This window comes from Drosophila montana, unplaced genomic scaffold, assembly GCF_035044405.1.
Source record: "Drosophila montana isolate Dmon_TW-CO22-7 unplaced genomic scaffold, ASM3504440v1 contig_1455_1, whole genome shotgun sequence".
Lineage (NCBI taxonomy): Eukaryota > Metazoa > Arthropoda > Insecta > Diptera > Drosophilidae > Drosophila > Drosophila montana.
In genome coordinates this window covers 469,305-491,230 of record NW_026996406.1, presented here as the reverse complement: position 1 = coordinate 491,230, position 21,926 = coordinate 469,305, and the positions used below count along the sequence as shown (strand labels likewise).

At 40.4% G+C, this 21,926-nt stretch overlaps 4 protein-coding genes across 5 annotated transcripts; 2 read left to right on the top strand and 2 right to left on the bottom strand.

The window, feature by feature from the left end:
* Window positions 1–5: 5 nt before the first annotated feature.
* On the bottom strand, window positions 6–21,827 carry LOC135432184 (multiple inositol polyphosphate phosphatase 1-like). 2 transcript variants are annotated; one of them, XM_064687719.1, is made up of 5 exons: window positions 21,700–21,827; window positions 2,479–2,750; window positions 2,177–2,413; window positions 745–986; window positions 6–685 (listed from the first exon to the last, which is right to left on the bottom strand). In XM_064687719.1, exons 2-5 carry the CDS (start codon window positions 2,746–2,748, stop codon window positions 37–39), a joined length of 1,398 nt encoding a protein of 465 aa, XP_064543789.1. In that variant the 5' UTR covers window positions 2,749–2,750; window positions 21,700–21,827; the 3' UTR covers window positions 6–36. The 2 variants fall into 2 exon arrangements, with proteins under 2 accessions (XP_064543789.1, XP_064543797.1); XM_064687727.1 differs by lacking the exon at window positions 21,700–21,827 and adding an exon at window positions 10,186–10,331.
* Window positions 4,010–4,522, top strand: LOC135431600 (cytochrome b-c1 complex subunit 10-like). Its single transcript, XM_064686818.1, has 2 exons — window positions 4,010–4,177; window positions 4,245–4,522. Exons 1-2 carry the CDS (start codon window positions 4,107–4,109, stop codon window positions 4,369–4,371), a joined length of 198 nt encoding a protein of 65 aa, XP_064542888.1. The 5' UTR covers window positions 4,010–4,106; the 3' UTR covers window positions 4,372–4,522.
* On the bottom strand, window positions 11,099–21,822 carry LOC135432176 (multiple inositol polyphosphate phosphatase 1-like). The gene is made up of 5 exons (XM_064687706.1): window positions 21,700–21,822; window positions 13,262–13,533; window positions 12,958–13,194; window positions 12,120–12,361; window positions 11,099–12,055 (listed from the first exon to the last, which is right to left on the bottom strand). The coding sequence occupies exons 2-5, from the start codon at window positions 13,529–13,531 to the stop codon at window positions 11,401–11,403; spliced, it is 1,404 nt and encodes a 467-aa protein (XP_064543776.1). The 5' UTR covers window positions 13,532–13,533; window positions 21,700–21,822; the 3' UTR covers window positions 11,099–11,400.
* On the top strand, window positions 14,591–15,109 carry LOC135431563 (cytochrome b-c1 complex subunit 10-like). Its single transcript, XM_064686778.1, has 2 exons — window positions 14,591–14,768; window positions 14,836–15,109. The coding sequence occupies exons 1-2, from the start codon at window positions 14,698–14,700 to the stop codon at window positions 14,960–14,962; spliced, it is 198 nt and encodes a 65-aa protein (XP_064542848.1). The 5' UTR covers window positions 14,591–14,697; the 3' UTR covers window positions 14,963–15,109.
* Window positions 21,828–21,926: the final 99 nt, after the last annotated feature.

The window sequence follows — 21,926 nt, the reverse complement described above, 5'->3', positions numbered from 1 at the left end:
GATCTACGCCGGATACTGGCCAGATCTAAGCCAAATCTAATGTATTAAGTAGACAATGGCAGCAATCAACGCGGTGGCCAGCATTGAGGCACGACCGGCTGCCCCTCCAGTCGGACAATAATACTCATCACAGTTGGCCTCCGAGATGGTTTTGTACTTCTGCAGGACATCCGACCAGTTGCACAGACCCACATTGCACCAGTCCAGATCGACGGCATTCTGATTGAGAAAGAAGACGACCTTCTCCGGGTCCAACTCCGCCGGGCAGCTATATTTCACGGCCACAAAGTTGGCAGCAAAGGGACCCAACAAACTGGTCTTCCAGCGACGATTCGCGTTAAAGTTATCCGCACGCAGCTTGGCTTTGTCCTCGTTGATGCCCAGCGCAACGAGGAGCGTCTGCAGACCCGCCGAGTGCCCAAAATAGGCCACGACGTGGGGAGAGACGGGACTGCTCAGGCGGGACAGCATGTCCTGGACGGCGCGGCAATTGAAGCGTCTGTTCTCGTCAAAGCCGTAGCCCGAGCCGTAGTAGTATTTGAGCTCGTCAGCATATTCCAGGACAGTGACATGTTCGGGCAAGAAGGCGCCGCACCAGACGCTCGTCCGATCCACCTGCCAGGCCTGCTCGTAGCGGCACATATCGTACATCAGCTTGATATCATCCTCGGCCAAAACTCTGAAACTGTTGGAGCAGAAAGGTTAGTTTCAACTTGGACAACAGCAGCAGCTGCGGATACTAACCCTAAACGACGTGCAATATCCTCCATGGTCTGATTCCATAAGGCGCTTGTGCGATATTTCTTATGCTCAGAACCCGGGCCCTTGTAGTTTTTGGTCTTATAGAACGAACAGTAATCGTAGGGACGCAGCAGCAGATCCTTCTCGGGAATATCCGCTGCAGTGGCCACATTGCTGCCACCAAAAAGACCCTGAGCAAAACCCTTGAAGCTCTCCGTGGTACGCTGGGTGTCCGTGTGACGGAACTGAAAACGGAGAGAACAACTTTAGAAGGAGCTGACAGAAGGGCTATCTTCGGCACGCCGAAGATTTAATACCCTTCAGACCCAACCTTTTTATAATGTTCATAGTGGTTTGTTCGTATCTAAGAAGCACTGGGAAAATAGTTAATGCCGAGTATGGTCAAGATATCTTGAAAAACAAAAAAGTTTTCCATACAACAACTAATTTTTGACCGATCGTTCCTATTGCAGCTATATGATATAGTGGTCCGATCTTAATAGGATTTTGAGTATATATGAGAAGCATAGTAAAACTAATAAATGCCGAGTATGGTCAAGATATCTTGAAAAACAAAAAAGTCTTCCATGCAAGAACCTAGTTTTCGACCGATCGTTCTATTGCAGCTATATGATATAGTGGTCCGATGTAAATAAGATTTTGCATAAATGTAGGGAACATAGTGAAACTTATAAATGGCAAATTTGGTCAAGATATCTTGAAAAAAAAAAAGTTTTCCATACAACAACTTAAATTTCGACCGATCGTTCCTATGGCAACTATATGATGTAGTAGTCCGATGTTGATAGGATTTCGCAAACATATGAGGAACATAGTAAAAGTAATAAATGCCGAGATTGGTCAAGATATCTTGAAAAACAAAAAAGTTTTCCATGTAAGAACCTACTTTTCGACCGATCGTTCCTATGTCAGCTATATGATATAGTGGTCCGATGTTGATAGGATTTTGCAAACATATGGGGAGCACAGTAAAACTAATAAATGCCGAGTTTGGTCAAGATATCTTAATAAACAAAAAAGTTTTCCATGTAAGAACCTACTTTACGACCGATCATTCCTATGGCAGCTATATGTTATAGTGGTCCGATCCAGCTGGTTCCGACATATGAACTGCATGCAACAGAAAGAAGCACTCCTGCAAAGTTTCATAAAGATAGCTTTAAAACTAGTTAACATAGAAACAGCAAGACGGACAGACGGACATGGATATATCTCGACTCGGTATACTGATACTGATCAAGAACATATAGACTTTATGGGGTCGCAAATGTCTCCTTCTATGCGTTACACATTTCATGACAAACGTGAAACCCTTACCCTCTGCAAGGGTATAAAAAGTTTTGGAAGTACGTAACCCTTCTTAGGTAATGCCCAATTCTGGACATTACGGCTAAGCGTATCCGGCAAATCTTACCAGGTAATAGGAGTCGTTGTATCTGTTTGGCAGCACCGTGGGAAAGTAGTGCTGATAGAGTTTGGCAGTGCCGCGCATGTCCTCGTAGCCCTGGCTGGTCAGGTGCTCGTCCTTGTCGACGGTAATGCTGGTATTCCATTTCCACATCTGGATGGCGATCAGATCACCTGGGCACAAGGCGTTCGTATCCGGCTTGGTATGCAGCACGCGATAATTCTTCACAATCAAATCGCGTAGCTGCAAGGATCGAACGAGAGGATATTAAAGCCGTGTTAAATTGGGGAACCAAAGGTTTAACCGACATCATCCAACCGCGATGCCTCCTTGATGAAGCTTTTTGAGGGCAGCTTCGTGCCGTGCCTGTGGAAGATCCACATCTTCTTGGGCTCACAGCCGGGCACCTGATATTGCTTGTCCATGTTGGTGCCCTTGACAATCTGATAGGCTGTCTTGGAGCTAAACTGACGCGTCTGCAGTCGCTCCGTGTCCTTGCCAAAGCAATAGTCCTGCTGGGCACGGACCTGGGCCAGGAGAGCCAGAAGGGCCGTCAACAGCAACAGCAGCAGACGCATGACTGCAACTGGGAATAGAAGTATAGGAATAAAGAGCATGAAATTTAAATGGCCCAGCCTTTTGTCGATATCCTTGAACTGTCGCCCGGCTGTCATATGTGGACACTGTTCAGGTCAGAGACAGCTGACTTAGGGTCGGGGGGAGGCGGTGACATGGGGTCAAAAGGTGTGGCATTTAAATTGTTCTGCCAAGGAGTTGAGTCAAGACAATAAGGGCAGGGCCCACGACGTTGCCCAGTTGAGAGAGATTCCAACGGAATTTTAGCCAAAGAAAATGCCAGCTCACACACGCACACACACACACACATACACACACACCAGCTGGAAATTAGGCTAATGATTTTGCGACTGGCAAATTGGTGCAGTTTTCCATTGCCACCTGCCCTTAGTCATCATAACTGCCACCATCCCATCCCACCCCATCCCAGCCTCGTCATGGTATGGGTCAAGTTGGGTTTGTCATAAAAAAGGCCATGTAATGTTTCAATTTGTGGGTCTGTTTACACGACCCATTTATCGGGTGCCTAGCTAGGGGCCCGCATCCAAATTGATTTATTCTCAATGTGGAATCCCCCTCTAAACCCCTTAAACGTAGACGGGTCTGTTTATGATGACACAATGGCTGAGTTAATTGACAGACTTGGAGGAAACAAGAACAAGTTTGTAGTCGGGAAAGCTCGACTAGAAGATACCCTCAACGTGCTCTTACAGAAATTCGAACATATCTACAAAAATCTATAGCATTTATAGCTCTAGTTTAATTATATTTTGAAAATTTTTGGAATCGGAGAAGGAATCCAAGATAAAATAAGTAATATTAAATATTAAAGATAATATTAACGATAAATAATAAGTAATATTTAATATATATTAAATATTCTTGTTACTTATTAAGTGTGCCCTACTTGACAGCTTCCATATCAAGTTTGGTTTATCTAATTGTCTATTATAATTGTGATAAGACAAGTTCCAAAATCTTTATTTATGGATAAAGATGGGTAGATATGGGGAGAGAAAAAATATGGTGGACTACTTCTGCGTATGATATATGATAAGCGTAAGGTATATTATTGAAGATTTCGACATTAAACTGGACGGACAAGTGGACATGGCTAAATCGACTCTTCTCTTCTATCCGATCAAAAATATATATATAATTTATGGGCTACAAATTCATCCTTTACCTATTACATACATATTCATTAAACCATAATACCCTTTTTACATATTTACAGGGTATACAAGCTTTTTATTCAAAATTCATTCGTATAGCAGGCCTTTACTTTGACAAACTGTTTTACAGTCTATTCAACTCGGAATTTTTAACGACTTACGAATTATCAATTATTATTCAAGCCATGGATCATGTCAAGAAATTCTTATGTACGATCAAGCCGACCAAAGGCCAACAGGAGATGGCCAAAGCTTTGTGAGTACCTCAAGCAAATTATCAAAAACTCATTAATATAGTTAATGGTCTTTTGCCACGCCCACAGCATACCCTCGGCTGGCTATTTTGGCATGGCCGGCGTTTTGGCTCTGATCTACTTCACCGACTGGCGTCTGATTACGAACTATATCCCGCTCTATAACACAAAGTACCCAAAGCCCGAGACCAAATAGATGTATTACCTCTCCTTCGTTGTATTCTATATTTGGATCTCAGACTCTACCCAAACTGTGCCACATTATCCACACTATTTTTATATGTTTTCTCACATTTTTGGGAAGGTCTTTCAACTAGTTGTAAATAAACAGCCTAAAATTAAATATATATATATATATTCCATTTCTGATTCTGTGATATGCATTTTGGTTCCACAATGCAAAAGTAAATAAATTAATGCCAATCAAAATACACAACAGCTGAGAAAAAGCAACAACAAATAAAGCAGCCAAAAATAGATAATAGACAACTTTTAGTCGAATATCTTAGAGGTCGCAGATGTAATAGGGTAACAAAAGCAGATATATGTCAATTGTGCAACAAGCTACATCCATGACGTCAGAGCAGGGCCTAAAGCGTGGGCAGCAGGGGGGGGGAGGTGGGGGGAGGTGCTGCTGCTAAGTGCGCGGGCAGCCGCAAATAGCTGCGGCGATTTTCAATTTTCAATTAAACACAAACACAAACAACGAGCCGCAACAGGCGGCTGCTTAACCCAAACAATTTTCCGTCATTCTCAAGGCCAGCAGCTCCCGAGATCTTTGAATAGAATCTTTTTACAAAACTTAGATCCACGAGATCCACGCAATTTGGTTAGTTTCAAGAGCGTCGCATCCATTAGTTGCACAGATGAATGTGGAGAGGGGTTGGAGAGGGGGGGGGGGGGGTGTTGTCAGGAACTAATGTCTAATTGGCAATGTAATATTCGCACATCTAACCCTCCCCATCTACCCCCCCCCCCCCCTCAAGGTCCCATTCGTTTAATCGGTTTTCTCATGCAATTGAATGCGTCGCCTTTGTTTTCTCAATGCGAAATTAAAATTCCAAATTGACTGCCGCGCATTTTTGCTCAGCTCACTTCGAGATCTTCGTATGTGTATGTGTGTGTGTGGGTGTGTATCTGTGTATCTGTTTATGGGTATAGTTAACAATCTAAACCACATACACCTGCCCCTAGCTAGCCCCTTGTCACGTCTATTAACCGCATTTATGTGTTTTAAAATAGCCATTGGAAGCGTTTTATTACTATATACTCTCGCCGTGGACATTATAAACTATAGACAATGTATTGTAGAAGACATCTTCGAGCCCGAAAGATATATAAATTCCGGAGAGGAAAAGTTGGGTTCTCTGTGAACTTGACTCTGCTTGTGACTTTCTTGGTGAAACTTGGCATAGATCTTTTTTCTGGCTAGAGTCGTTTATAATCTTCTATGGCAGAGGAAACATTTGACCAGAATACATATATATAGATATCATAGGAATGAACGATCCAAAGTTGGGTTCAAAAGTGAACAATTTGTTTGCTTTTAACATTTTATGAGCAAATTAATTAATTAATATCATGGAAATGGGATCAATAAAATTAATACGTTTTTTTTTCTACCTGTTATAACCCGGCTTTGCCCGAGTTTTTCTTCAAAATGATACCTATCGATCAAAAGTCATATCGGGAAAGTATGGAAGTCAGAGGTAGAAGAAATTTTTTCCAAGTCTCCGATTCGATTTTTATACAGATATATTATTCAGTACATAACTATAGGAAAATCGACAGATGAAATTTGTCTTGCTAGGCGCGATTTCGGACAATTTCTATATCAATTTACTATTTGGTATTATCTTCCTTATAACTTGAAGAGTATTTTATATTCGAGAATGGAAGAGAATTCTGTTTTCTTTTAGTTATATAAACAACTTAATTCGCGCTTTTCATATTTGCTGTTTGTTTTTCCGCTTTGATTTATGAATTTATTTATGTTTTCTTTAATGCGAACGTGACATTTACTAATTTTTCGTTGATTTCCCTTTCAAAATATGTTTGCAACAATTTTGCTGAAAATGCCCTCGTGCCGCTTTTCCCTGTGTACGGCTCTTTTCGAGCGGAACATAAATCAAATACAGATCTTTTTTTTTTTTATTTTCCAGCTGCCAGAGATTTAGCATACATCATAATGGAACAAAAATGGGGCCCAATCATAATTTAATTGATTTGTTATGGCCGCACAGATTGCCCCTGCCCAAGAAATAGGCTCTAGCGAGAGATCGTTGAACTGTGTTCTGCAATTTTCAAAGGTTACCCAACACTGCAAAAGCGCTGAAAGATGGAAAGGTGGACTTAAAGCGAAAATCGCTCTTTAATTTGCAACTGCTTGTCAAATTTGACAGTTAGCCAAAGTTAACTACTTGTAGCTGAGTGCAATGCACTACACTGGGCGAAAAAGTACTATCATTTATTATGTTCGAAATTATGTTCGAAATAACCTAAGCCAGAAACCTAAGTTTCAGTACAAGAACTTTTACAAAATACAAGTGCTCAATCTAAGATATTTTGTACTTAAATTGAGAATGTTTCGCGCTTATTTCGATGTACATTCTTTTATTTATTAAGTTTTTAGCAGTTTATCCTTCTTTTTCTTGATATTTTCTCAATTTAATTGAGAGAGAAAACTTTTGCGAATATTTAAGCAGGAAATGTACGTGAAATGTTATGTGGAAAACCAAAGAAGACTAGAATGTAGAATGTGTCTTTTCTCTGAGTGTATTAATTAGCGGAAATATGCAAATTTTAGGGGCTACTAGCAGAGACTTTTAAGAGCCCAATTAGCATAAATGATGCACAAGATAAAATCGCTTGTAAACATTTATAGATATAACCACGCATATATATAGTCAGGAATTATATAATAAACGATATACGCGGCCGGAAGAGTCTTTCCTCGGTACCAAAAATCATGTCTAGACGCAGCTGAGAATTTGATGATTGTCGCTAGTTAATATGCAAGACACATAGGAAGAGAGAGAACCTTTGGGATACCCATTGTAATTGGGAATCGCGTCTGGCGCATTTTAAATTAGAGAGCTGGCGCATAAATGTCAGACATTTCCCAAATGATCAGTTTGATCTTCGGTCTGTGGCATTAGACACTTAATTTATCACTTTTAGAGAGAGGTCTCTGTATTAATACTGATAGCCAATAGAGCTCGCTTTCTCTCTCCCTCCACTTAAAATGATGTGTGTTGACCTTAGGGGTATACTTAGATAGCCAAGGGAGGGGTGGGAGGGGTGGGAGGGGGTCGAGCACATTTCCTCACACATATTTTGGGTGCCGCTTGGAATTCTCGAAAAGTTCTCTTAGACACAACGGAATTCGACTAAAACTTGGAAATTCACTTGTGCCAAAACAAAAGGCGAGTGCGTGGAAAACCTACAAATAAAAAGCGATGGGAGCGGGGTGTGGAGGGAACCCCTCCCTCCCTCCCTCTCTCTCTATCCGATTTGGGCACGTCTGGGCTTGTGTTTTATGTAGAATGTTGATATTTGAATATTTTCGAAAAGCATATTAAGTAATTCCCATTAAAAAGCAGAAGAAGCCAAAGCGCTGCGGAAATGTTTGACATCAAACGCTATTTTCGGCATTTTCCCCCAAAAAAAGAAAAAAGGAAGAGAAAGGGGTGAGGGGTTCCTCATTTGGCTAAGGTTAAGTGCAGATACTGCCACTAGCGTCTATTGCCAAAAATCTATTTGGCAGCGTGGCCAAAACTAAATAAATATCTACAAAAAAAAAGTATATTAAAAGTCAAATTTTGACAAATTTTGCAAATTTATGAAAAACGCCTGCGTATTGAATGAAAAACCTGACAAATGTGAAAACTATGGAAACTGTTCACAGTTTAAGTGAGGGTGAGAAAAACGTATGCCAACCGGTTTTCCAGCGCCCACACAAGTGTTTGTTATTTTTTTTTTCAATTTCGTAAACCAATTTTCATGTTGCAGTTGCTTGTTGGCCCGAAAGCGGAACGCGATCAGGTAGCTGGCACTCGAAGCGTTAACAACAAACACACGCACACACACACACACACACAGCCAAATGTGTTGTGTGACATTCTTGTGGAGTTTGTTTTTTATGCTCTGTTCACATAGGGGAAAAGTTGTATGTGGGCTTAGGGCCTAGTTTAAGGCTAGAGACTTGAGACTTGGAATATTTAATACCATAAATCCACGTCAGACAACCTGTTTAATTTATAGGGCTACCTCCAATAGGGGCGTGGCAAAAAGGGCAAGTAACACATAATTCTTCTAGAACGAAGACGCACAAAATCATTAAAATATATTTTTCTCACACAGTCAGCAAATAGTTTGCTGTTGGTCTTCTCTAATGATTAAGGCAAAGCTTTTCGGGCCGCGCCCAAAAAAACTTAAATTTTTCTCTTTTTTTAAGTATCAGCTTGGCAAATTACAGTCTTGAGTTATAAATCCATGACTATTGTCAAAGACAGCTTTTGACCATAAGATTAAATTTTAAATATTAATCTGTAAGCACACTATAAACAGAGTATTGCGAGTCGTTGTCGCCCAACTGAAGATATTTCTTTGGTACTAACTTGTTTAATGAGCCACAAGCCTAAGAGCTGAGCGTGTTTAATTAGTTGAGCCCGACTATCTAAATCTTTGGGTTGGAGTCGCGTGCTGCACTGCCTCGTGGCAAGTCATAAATCTGAACACAGTCAACTGAGAGGGGGACGAGGGGGGACAGATTTGCCCTAGGCTCAGTCTCGTTAACGCGATTTATTTACTCTACGCTTAACTTATCTAATTCCATACAACACAAGCAAATATTTAATTGTTCCACATTATATCATGTACATTTTTTTCCGCTTTTGTCTGAGATTTGTTGCCATTTTTTGTGAATTTGTTAATTCATTTGAGTGCCAGCTAATTATTTTGATTGTGCGCGTTCTAAAACGCATGCAAAACGCGCGAGTTTATTCGCATGAGAGATTGCCCAAGATAGTTAATATAGAAAGCGTGGTGTGAGGGGTATAAGGGGAGGGGGGGGCGGGGGTTTGAGGTGCCACAAGCAGCTGTCAGCTGGCATTTACCATGTTACGTCAACATGAACCATAAACAATTCTGGGCCTAATTGTCTGCCTGAAACAAAGATCACAAAACCTAAACTTGGGCTGAAAAACTTTCCAGAGAAACCTGCTCAGATCACAAGAGGTCAAAGAAACTAGGAAGAAAACGCCGAAAGTTAGATACCTTTGCAGACCTATAGAGATTGTGAGCTATACTTCAATATTCAAAATGTTTTGTATAAAAACTCCATTTTCCGTAGGAGCTGGGAGAATATCTATGCCATTCCGATATCTGCTGAGAGTACAGTAAAGCTTGTTATGTTTGAGTATCTAATTTTGTCCCGATTGTTCCTATGCATTACAGACGCCATGACATAGTTAAGGTACCCTTAATAAGGGCAGAAACAAGAAGAAGCAAAACACGAAACGAAACGAAAAATGTTCCCAAACTGATTAATGTAGCCCCATCAAATTTCAGCTGTTTTCATTCATATGCAAAAAAAGGTGGCTCACAAGAAAATTAGGCGGGCATTTTGTTGAGCTCATCAGAAAAAAAAGTTGTTGTTAACTTTTGCTGGACAAATCAAATGTCGTGTCAATACGAGACTCGAAGGCGTCTCGGGTTTATTGCATAACAGATATTTATATGAGACGATTATTAATAAGCGGCAACCAAAACAGGTTTCCATATTTTTTGTTTAAGAATCAACAATAGTTTTTTCTTTTGTTAATTACGTTTACTATTGAGGTAACAGCCCGACATTGTATAGACAATGAAACAAATGAGTGCTAAATAAAAAATTTTTGTGTCCAATTAAGTTGTAGCTGCAGCCAATTTTAACGCTGAGCGGTAGATGAAAAGATTTTATAAATGCGACATTAAAATGACGCCAAGAGAGCGAAAAACCCACACAGACCTATCTGAATATTTGAAATGCACTCGAGAGATGCGCTCGATGGGTTTTATAAATTTCTTAACCGATTCGCACAAACGGTAAACGACAAACGGTAAACGGCAAACGGGCGACGCGAGACAACAGAACCGCACGCGAACGCGTCTAAAACGAAACTGAGGCGACGAGCGCAACGCACGAGCGTTTATAGCAAAGCGACGCGTGAGCGCGAGCGCGAGCAGCAAGCAGCAAGCAGTGTGACCACATAAAGAGAGAGCGAACGAAAGAGAGAGAGAGAGAGAGTGAGCAATACGACTGAGAGATCTAATCGCGCTCAATCGTGATGTAAATTAGTTACCCGCTTATACGATCCACAATGCTCGCGGGCTTTTGATTTATTTGCAGTTCTTACGTATTAAAAGGAATTATAAGGAGTACCCCTAATGAATATAGGGGGTTCATTTTACTAAAATGCATACAACTCTCACAAGTTCTCATTTTTGACCGATTGTTCCTATAAGAGCTATATTATATTGTAGTCCCATGTTAAAAGGGTCTTCCAAATACATACAAAGCAAAGCTTATTTGTAATTGTTGAAGATGTTTCAAGTATGTTGAAAGACAAACAAGATTTTCAGACGAGGGGCCCTTTAGTCCAAATCTCATTTACATGGGATCTATATGAATCAGGGGTCTGATCCGACCAAATATAATATATTTGCCTATACTATCTTCAAGAAATATAATATTAATAAATTTCATTGAGATAGCTCTAAAACTGGAAATGATAAGCATAGAAACATATATCATACTGATGATATATGATATGATATATATATATAGAGCTATTTATATTGCTCGGATCGAACCACTTTATGGGTTCGGAGATAAGTTCTGCAAAGAATCTTCCCAATTTTCAAAGAATAATTCAATTAAATAATTTATAAAGCTATTTATTTTTCATCTATCTATTCATTTATCACAAGCAGAGCTTAATAATTAATTGGAAAAAGCTAATTGTGTTTGTTTTTGTATGTGTGTGTGTGTGTGTGTATTTGTTTTATTTAATTTCAGTGTAAAGTGTGCTCGTTAAAAGTAGAAAATGTACATTTATTGAAAAATACGAAAATACTCGATTAATTTAATTGACTATTTTTGTTTTTGGTGCGAACTTTGAAGATAGCCTAATTAGAAACTAAACCAGATCCCTGCGCTATTTAAGTCGAATCTATTTCAGATCTAATGCATCAAGTAGACAAATGCGGCAATAAAAGCGGTGACCAGAATTGAGGCACGTCCAGAAGATGCGGCAGAGCGGCAATAATACTCATCACAGTTGGCCTCCGAGATGGTTTTGTACTTCTGCAGGACATCCGACCAGTTGCACAGACCCACATTGCACCAGTCCAGATCGACGGCATTCTGATTGAGAAAGAAGACGACCTTCTCCGGCTCCAGCTCCGCGGGGCAATTGTATTTCACGGCCACGAAATTGCCCGCAAAGGGACCCAGCAGACTGGTCTTCCAGCGACGACTTGTCATCGAGTCGTAGTTATCCGCACGCAGTGCGATGTCATCCTTGTTGATGCCCAGCGCTGTGAGCAGAGTCTGCAGACCCGTCGAGTGGGCAAAATAGGCGACGACGTGGGGAGAGACGGGACTGCTGAGACGGGTAAGCATATCCTGGACGGCGCGGCAATTGAAGCGCGTGTTCTCCTCGAAGCCATAGCCGGATTCGTAGTAGTATTTCAGATCCTCGGCGTATTCCATGACGGTCACGTGCTCGGGCAAAAAGGCGCCGCACCAGACGCTCGTCCGATCCACCTGCCAGGCCTGCTCGTAGCGACAAATATCAAACATCAGCTTGATATCGTCCTCGGCCAGAACTGTGAAGCTGCAGAAGGAGTAAACTTAGTTTCAACTTGGCCAACAGCAGGAACTGCGAATTGGAAACTTACCCAAGTCTGCGTGTAATATCCTCCATAGTATTATTCCATATGGCGCTTGTGCAATATTTCTGATACTCGGAGCCCACGCCCTTGTAGTTCTTGTCTTTGAAATCCGTGCAGTAATCGTAGGGACGCAGCAGCAGATCCTTCTCGGGAATATCCGCTGCAGTGGCCACACTGCTGTCACCAAAGAGACCCTCGGCAAAGCCCTTGAAACTCTCCGTGGTACGTTGAGTATCCGTGTGACGGAACTGAAAACGGGGAGAACAACTTTAGAAGGAACTGGAAGAACTACAATATTAATATTCCTAAATGTATTAACAACAAGTAAGAGGTTCTAGTCGGGAGCTCCCGACTAGGGGATACCCTGAACCCTCTTCTTCCAACAGGCGATAGGTATAAAATAAAAGATACTTGATATATATATACTATTCTAGAAGCTACATGTCAAGTTTGGTAACTCTAGCTCATATTATTCACCAAAATTACCAAAATCGATATTTATCGATTACTTGGAAACGGGGCAAGTTATCGATTATCGGAAACAAACTCAATCTGCGCGGGCACTAGGAGGACCTACACCTAAAATGTCAAGTCTCTAGCTCTTATAGGTTCTGAGATCCTGGCGTTCATACATACGGACGGACGGGCGGACATGGCTAGATCGACTCGGCTGTTGATGCTGATCAAGAATAGAGATGCTTCCTTCTGCCTGTTACATACATTTGCACAAATACATAATACCCTTTTCACCCATTTCCAATGGGTTCAGGGTACAAAAAGTTCTTGAAATAAATTCAGATTAAGAAAGTTTCAGCTGGTTTTGGGTGCACAACCTCTTTCTTACCAGGTAGTAGGTGTCGTTGAATGTGGTGGGCAGCACCGTGGGAAAGTAGTGCTGGTAGACCTTGGCAGTGCCGCGCAGATCCTCGTAGCCCTGGCTGGTCAGATACTCCTCAATGTCGACCGTAATGCTGGTATTCCATTTCCACATCTGGATGGCGGTCAGATCCGTGTCGCACAAGGCATCAGTCTCCGGCTTGGTGCGCCTCACCCGATAATTATTCACTATCAAATCGCGTAGCTGCAAAGATCACGAGGCGGAGTAAATAAAAAAGGTGTTGGGTCAGGGGTACCCGGGGTTAACCGACCTCTTCCAGTCGCGGTGCCGCCTCAATGGTGCTCGGCGTGGGCAGCCGCGTGCCGTGCCTGTGGAAGATCCACATCTTGTTGGGCTCACAGCCGGGCACCTGATATTGCTTGTCCATGTTGGTGCCCTTGACAATCTGATAGGCTGTCTTCGAGCTAAACTGACGCGTCTGCAGTCGCTCCGTGTCCTTGCCAAAGCAATAGTCCTGCTGGCCACGGACCTGGGCCAGGAGAGCCAGAAGGGCCGTCAACAGCAACAGCAACAAACGCATGACTGCAATTGGGAAAAGGAGGATAGGAATAAAGAGCATAAAATTTAAGCGGCCCAGCCTTTTGTCGATATCCTTGAACTGTCGCCCGGCTGTCATATGTGGACACTGTTCAGGTCAGAGACAGCTGACTTGGTCGGATGGGAGCAGGTCAAAAGGTGTGGCATTTAAATTGTTCTGCTCGCGCGTCTGCCAAGGAGTTGAGTCAAGACAATAAGGGCAGGGCCCACGACGGAATTTTAGTCAAAGAAAATGCCAGCTCACACACACACTCACACACATGCACACACACACATACACCAGCTGGAAATTAGGCTAATGATTTTGCGGCTGACAAATTGATGCAGTTTTCCATTGCCACCTGCCCTTAGTCATCATAACTGCCAACACACCACCCCGCCCAGCCCCATCGTGGGACAAGCCATCCCAACAAGTTGGGTTTGTCATAAAAAAAACATGTAATGTTTCAATTTGTAGCGCTGTTTACACGACCCATTTGCCAGGGGCCTAGCCAACAACCCGCATCCAAATTGATTTATTCTCAATGTGGAATCCCCCTCTAAACCCCTCACGCATAGACCTTCTGTCTTGATGGTGACACAATGGCTGAGTTAATTGACAGACTTGGAGGAAACACGTCAAATTGTCTAGTCTGGAATGCCCGACTAGAAGATACCTTCAAACCAGGGTCGATCCGCGATTGATGAGACTCGAACTTCCTTCCCTTTGTAACACACTTTGAATAAAGCATGCTTGAATAACTTCGGTTCTTATTGTCCGATCTTTATGAAAATTTGGAGTGTTAAATTTAGCACCAAAATATATGCATATATCAAAGCACAATGCTCTAGTCGAAATATATATATTCAATTTTGTGGAGAGCTGGGAAAGTCAGCCAGGAAAAAGTATAGTCTGGATTTTTTCTTATAGGGCAGAGAAATGGGCAAATGGACAGGGCTCAATCAACTCAACTTAGTACAAGCAGATGCATTTGTTTTAAATATTATATACATTTGCATAAAAACATAGTACCCTTTCTAACTATTTTCAAAGTACAGGGTATATAAACTTAGATTCAAAATTCGTTCGTTTACTTTGACAAACTGTTTTACAGTCTATTCAACTTGGAATTTTTAACGACTTACGAATTATCAATTATTATTCAAGCCATGGATCATGTCAAGAAATTCTTATGTACGATCAAGCCGACCAAGGGCCAACAGGAGATGGCCAAAGCTTTGTGAGTACCTTAAGCAAATTATCCAAAACTCATTAATATAGTTAATGGTCTTTTGCCACGCCCACAGCATACCCTCGGCTGGCTATTTTGGCATGGCCGGCGTTTTGGCTCTGATCTACTTCACCGACTGGCGTCTGATTACGAACTATATCCCACTCTATAACACAAAGTACCCAAAGCCTGAGACTAAATAGATGTATTACCTCTCCTTCGTAGTATTCTATATTTGGATCTCAGACTTTACCCAAACTGTGCCACATTATCGACACTATTTTTATATGTTTTCTTACATTTTTGGTAAGGTCTTTCAACTAGTTAAATAAACATCATAAATTTAAAAATACATATGTATTCCATTTCTGATTCTGTGATATGCATTTTGGTTCCACAATGCAAAAGTAAATAAATCGATGCCAATCAAAATATACGGCACAACAACCATAAAAAAAAGACAACAAAATGTTTGTAAATGTTGTTGCAGCCACAAATGGAAAATATACAAATTTGAGAAAACTTTCTTAAGGCTCGAAGATCTGGCAGAAACAGAGGAAAAAAACCAAAAACCAAAACAAGTAAGAGGTTGTGGTCGGGAGCTCCCGACTAGGGGATACCCTGAACCCTCTTCTTCCGACAGGCGATAGGTATAAAATGAAAGATACTTGATATATATATACTATTCTAGAAGCTACATGTCAAGTTTGGTGATTCTAGCTCATATTATTTAGCAAAATTGCCAAAATCGATTTTTATCGATTACTTGGAAACGGGGCAAGTTATCGAATATCGGAAACAAACTCGATCTGCGCGGGCACTAGGAGGACCTACACCTAAAATTTCAAGTCTGTAGCTCTTATAGGTTCCGAGATCCGTGCGTTCATACATACGGACAGACGGACGGACATGGCCAAATCGACTCGGCTGTTGATGCTGATCAAGAATATATATACTTATTGAGGTCGGAGATGCTTCCTTCTGCCTGTTACATACATTTGCACAAAAACATTATACCCTTTTTACCCATTTTTAATGGGTTCAGGGTATTAAAATAGGAGGAGAAGCTTTCGCATAGTAATACATATATAGGTGATATATATAGTTACACAAATTAACAGTAAAATAAATATAGATATAAGCTTAATTTAGTTTCTTTCTATCAGGCTCACAAACATTTTCTTCTGAAAGTTAGATATAGATCTAGATTTCAAGTTACCCTTTGCATAGATTCAATTTACAGAGTATTTAGAGCAGAGGAAACATCTGCTGGTTGTGCCTTCTGCCAACTGACAGCGCTTTGTTTACAACTTTTACAGCATCGATGCTTAATGCAATTGTGCAACATGTAGCGCCACATCTGAGCAGGGGCAAGATCAGGTCCAGGCGAGGGTGGGCGGGGGGCAGGTCTCCAGTTTATGGCTGGCAGGCTAAGTGCAGCCGCATTTGTGCGGCGGCAACTTTCAATTAAACACAACAGGCGGCTGCTTAACCAAAACAATTTTCCCCATTCTCAAGGCCAGCAGCTCCCGAGATCTTTGAATAGAATCTTTTTACAAAACTTAGATCCAAGAGATGCACGCAATTTGGTTAGTTTCAAGAGCGTCGCATCCATTAGTTGCACAGATGAATGTGGAGAGGGGGTGGAGAGGGGGGGGGGGGGGTGTTGTCAGGAACTAATGTCTAATTGCCAATGTAATATTCGCACATCCAACCCTCCCCCCCCCTTCCCCCCTCAAGGTCCCATTCGTTTAATCGGTTTTCTCATGCAATTGAATGCGTCGCCTTTGTTTTCTCAATGCGAAATTCAAATTCCAAATTGACTGCCGCGCATTTCTGCTCAGCTCACTTCGAGATCTTCGTATGTGTGTGTGTGTGTGTATCTGTGTCTCTGTTTATGGCTATAGTTAACAATCTAAACCACATACACCTGCCCCTAGCTAGCCCCTTGTCACATCCATAAGTCGCTTTAATTTGTTTTAAAATAGCCATTGGAATCGTTTTATTGCACATTCTATATACTCTTGCTGTTGGGTATAACAGAGTATACAGAATGTATATTGTAGAACACATCTTCCAGCCCGAAAGGTATATGGTATATATATTCCTGATAAGCACGATTGGGTTCTATGTGAACTGGTCTCTAATTGTGACTTTCCTGGAGAAGCTTGGAAATGTATACACAATGCATTGTAGAAGACATCTTCGAACCCGACAGGTATATATATACTATATACTTGATAAGAAGAGTTGAAGAACTACCCAAGCCTTTCTTTGGTGAAACTTGGTGCAGAGGTTTTTTTTTACTTCAGCTGCTTGAGTTTTCTCGTGCTTCACTTTCAAATATTACCTTCCCTATTAAAACCTGAAGTCGGGTTTTATAAAGTTCTTTCAAAAGGTTCAAATCCTCTCAAAATAAAATTAAAAAAAAAAAATAACAATATTAAATCTTTCTAGGCCCATATAGACAAAGCAAAAATCCTAACTTTAAAGGCGAAAATAGAATTCTTTTGCAATATAAAAATTTCTTCCACAATTAAGATAATCAGTTAAAAGTAAATTAATTTACTGATTAAATTAATAACTGATTATCGAAATCGTGGAAAATATGTATATAATTAATATTAATTAATATTAATTTAAGATTTTTTAATATTCGGCAATTGTTTATCGACTCTTTTTGTTTTCTCCTCTTCTATATAAACAACTTAATTCTATTCAATATCATATTTGCAGTTGTTTTTCTCGTTAATTTATGAATTAAGAATTTATTTGTGTTTTCTTTAATGCGAACGTGACATTTACTAATTTTTCGCTGCTTTTCCGCTGAAAATGTGTTTGCAGCAATTTTGCAAAAATGCTCTCGAGTGTGTGTGTGTGTGTGTGTGTGTGTGTGTGTGTGTGTGTGTGTGTGTGTGTGTGTGTGTGTGTGTGTGTGTGTGTGTGTGTGTGTGTCTTTTCGAGCGTAACACAAATCAAATACAGATCTTTTTTGTTTTCCATACAACATAATGAAACTGGAACTGACCGCTGCCCAAAAAAAAAAAAAATGAGCCCAGAAAAATATATAGAGTCGTGCCTAAATGGATCGACCCTGCCCCAGAAATATTCTCCCGGGCAGAGAGAGATCTTTGAACTGTGCTCTATAAGTATCAAAATAAGTGTGCTGCAACTTTGAAAGATTGCGCAACACTGCAAAGCGCTGAAAGATAAGTGCTTGAAGTATTTGCAGTTCAGATTTGATAGACACGCAAGTGGCTGGCGTTTCGTGAGCGTTTCGCGCGCGTTTCGTAGGCGATTTAAAACGCGCAAGTGCAACTGCTTGTCAAATTTGACAGTTGGCTGGCAATAGCTTTAGTTATAGCAACTAAAGGCAGCAGCAAATATGTGCAATGAAATACACTCGGAGAAAGTAGCATAGAATTTCGGAAAATTTTAATTAAGTTATAAAATTCTTAAACTAAGAACAACATGTTTGTATGAAGAACTTTTTTAAGCGGAAAATTCCCAAAAAAACGTTTTGCTCTTATTTCCCACGTTTTGCTTTTATTTTAGGCATTTTGATCTAATCTTAAAAATGTTTATTTTGAGTATTTTACTGGTTCACATATAAATCAAGTATTATCAGCCCCAACATACTTTTTGGACGGGTTCCACTTGATTTAATGACGACATTATTGATTTGTTGTCTTCTTTTTAGTTAATTTTAGCACGAAATGTACTTGAAATAGTAGAAAAAGTAGCAAGTCGAAGGAATTTCCCTATAGAATTTCGAGTTTCCCTTTTTCTCTGAGTGTATTAATTAGCGGAAATATGCAAATTTTAAGGGGCTACCAGCAGAGACTTTTAAGAGCCCAATTAGCATTAATGCTGCACAATATAAAATCGCTTGTAAATGGACATGGATATGGAAGTCAGGAATTATATAATATCCGATACACTAAGTCTTTGCTGATATACCAAAAATCATGTCTAGACGCAGCTGAGAATTTGTTGGTTGTCTCTAGTTAATATGCAAGACACATAGGAAGAGAGAGAACCTTTGGGATACCCATTGTAATTGGGAATTGCGTCTGGCGCATTTTAAATTAGAGAGCTGGCGCATAAATGTCAGACATTTCCCAAATGATCAGTTTGATCTTTAATTTATCACTTGTAGAGGTCTTTGTATAACTACTGATAGGCAGTCAAGAGAAGGGAAAGACCTCCCTCTCTCACCCTCCACTTAAAATGATGTGTGTTGACCTTAGGGGTATACTTAGATAGCCAAGGGAGGGATGGGAGGGGTGGGAGGGGGTCGAGCACATTTCCTCACACATATTTTGGGTGAAGCTTGGAATTCTCGAAAAGTTCTCTTAGACACAATGGAATTCGACTAAAACTTGGAAATTCACTTGTGCCAAAACAAAAGGCGAGTGCGTGGAAAACCTATAAATAAAAAGCGATGGGAGCGGGGTGTGGAGGGAACCCCTCCCTCTCTCTCTCTCTGGGCTTGTGTTTTATGTAGAATGTTGATATTTGAATATTTTCGAAAAGCATATTAAGTAATTGCCATTAAAAAGCAGAAGAAGCCAAAGCGCTGCGGAAATGTTTGACATCAAACGCTATTTTCGGTATTTTCCCCCAAAAAAAGAAAAAAGGAAGAGAAAGGGGTGAGGGGTTCCTCATTTGGCTAAGGTTAAGTGCAGATACTGCCACTAGCGTCTAATGCCAAAAATCTATTTGGCAGCGTGGCCAAAACTAAATAAATATCTACAAAAAAAAAAGTATCAACATACGGCGAATTTTTGACAAATTTAGCAAATTTATTAAAAACGCCTGCGTATTGAATAATATAAAAATGAAAAACCTGACAAATGTGGAAACTATTCACAGCTTGAGTGAGAAAAACGATCTAAAACCGGTTTTCCAGCGCCTAAACAAATGCTTTTTTTTTTTGTTAACTTTTTTTTAATTAACGATAACAATTTTTCGTTTTGCAGTTGGCCGAAAAGCGGAGCGCGATCAGTTAGCTGTAAGTCGAGCCGTTAACATATACTCTGTTCACAAAGTGTAAAAGGAGTATATTGGCTTAGGTCCCTATACGCCTAAACAGCATTTTCTGAGCGCTTTTGAAGCAAAGGACCTGAGACTTAGAATATATATTTCCATATATCTAGGTCAAACTGTTTAAATTATAGAGCTACGTCCATTGGGGTCGTGGAAAAGGGGGGAATATATGTTTCTTCTACATTCTTAGGGTGACTATTGGTGCGTTCCTCTAAGCATATATCTCTTAATGGAGGCGGTAAAACAAATTTCTCCCACAGTCACAAAATTAGGCAGGTAAATTACTGAAGATATTCCCTAAAGATCGAACTTTTCTGGCCGTAAGTATTGTTCACAGTTTGAAGTGCTTTGGAATTACAGTTTTAGAGTCAGCAACGTATTATTCAAAAATTTTCTTTTTACTATTTTAATTGCTAATCACAATGTCAACAGAGTATTGCGCAGGGATTCACACCTTTGATATTGTCTTTGGCATTCATTAACTTCTTTAATGAGCCACAAGCCTAAGAGCTGAGCGTGTTTAATTAGTTGAGCCCGACTATCTAAATCTTTGGGTTGGAGTCGCGTGCTGCTCTGTCGTGGCAAGTCATAAATCTGAACACAGTCAACTGAGAGGGGGGCGAGGGGGGACATATTTGCCCTAGGCTCAGTCTTGTTAACGCGATTTATTTACTCTACGCTTAACTTATCTAATTCCATATGCCACAAGCAAATGTTTAATTGTTCCACATTGTATCATGCACATTTTTTTTGAGATTTGTTGCCTGTTTTTTATGAATTTGTTAATTCATTTGAGTGCCAGCTAATTATGTTGATTGTGCGCGTTCTAAAACGCATGCAAAACGCGCGCGTTTATGCCCAAAATAGTTTACTGAGTCAGCGGGGTGTGTTGGGAATAAGAGGGGAGGTCAATCACAGTCTGCTTGAAACTGTGATCAAACCTAGGCTTGGGCTAAAAAACTTTCCAGAGAAACCTGCTCAGATCACAAGAGGTCAAAGAAACTGGGAAGAAAACGCCGAAAGTTAGATACCTTTGCAGACTTTTAGCAATTGTTGGCTATACTTCAATATTCTAAATATTTAAAACAAAAACTCTATTTCCAAAGAATTGTTCCCATAGCAGGTAGGCCAATATATATGTATATCCAATTCCGATATCTGTACAACTTCTAATTCCAAGTTAAGTTTAAATATCTCTATAAGCAAAAATGATTCTCAAGCGGGTATTTAAATTTCTCCCGATTGTTCCTACTTTCCATACATACAAAAAAACGTATGTGTTACATACTCCATGACATAATCAAGATACCCAAAATAAGGGTACACACACAGTCACACGCTGAGAAAACAAAACACGAAACAAAATGTTCCCAAACTGATTAAATTTCAGCTGTTTTCAGCTAATTTCATTCATATGCAAAAAAGGTGGCTCACAAGAAAATTAGCCGGGAATTCGGGCGGGAATTTTGTTGAGCTCATCAGAAAAAAAGTTACATATTCGAAAAGTTGTTATTCATGTTGTTGTTGTTGTTAACTTTGCTGGTCAAATCAAATGTCGTGTCAAAACGAGAGTTTAAAACGTCACATATTAATTACATAACTTTTATTAGACGATTATTTATGAACGACAAGCCAAACAGGTTTCTAACAGCAATTTTGTTTAAAAATAAAAAAAAGTAGCATTTTTTTTTTCTTTTTTTTAATTACATTTACAATTGAGGCACAGACATGAGTACTATATAAATAAATGTGGTATTCAATTGAGTTGTAGCTGCAGTGAATTTTTAAGTGCATATTAACACATAACGCCAAGCGAATTTTTAATTATTGTATTTTCTAAATGCGACACAAAAACTACGCTAAAAGAGAGAGAGAAAAAGCACACACAGACCTGCACTCAAGAGAACCGCTCGCTGAACTTAACGAAATGCTTAACCGTTTCGCACAAACGGTAAACGGCAAACGGGCGATGGGAGACAACAGAACCGCACGCGCGCGCGTCTAAAACGAAACTGAGGCACGAGCGCAGCGCACGAGAGTTTATAGCAGAGGCGACAAACGGACGCAGTGCTCTCTGTCAGCTGCAGCAGCAGCAGCAGCAGCAGGTGGCCTGATAAG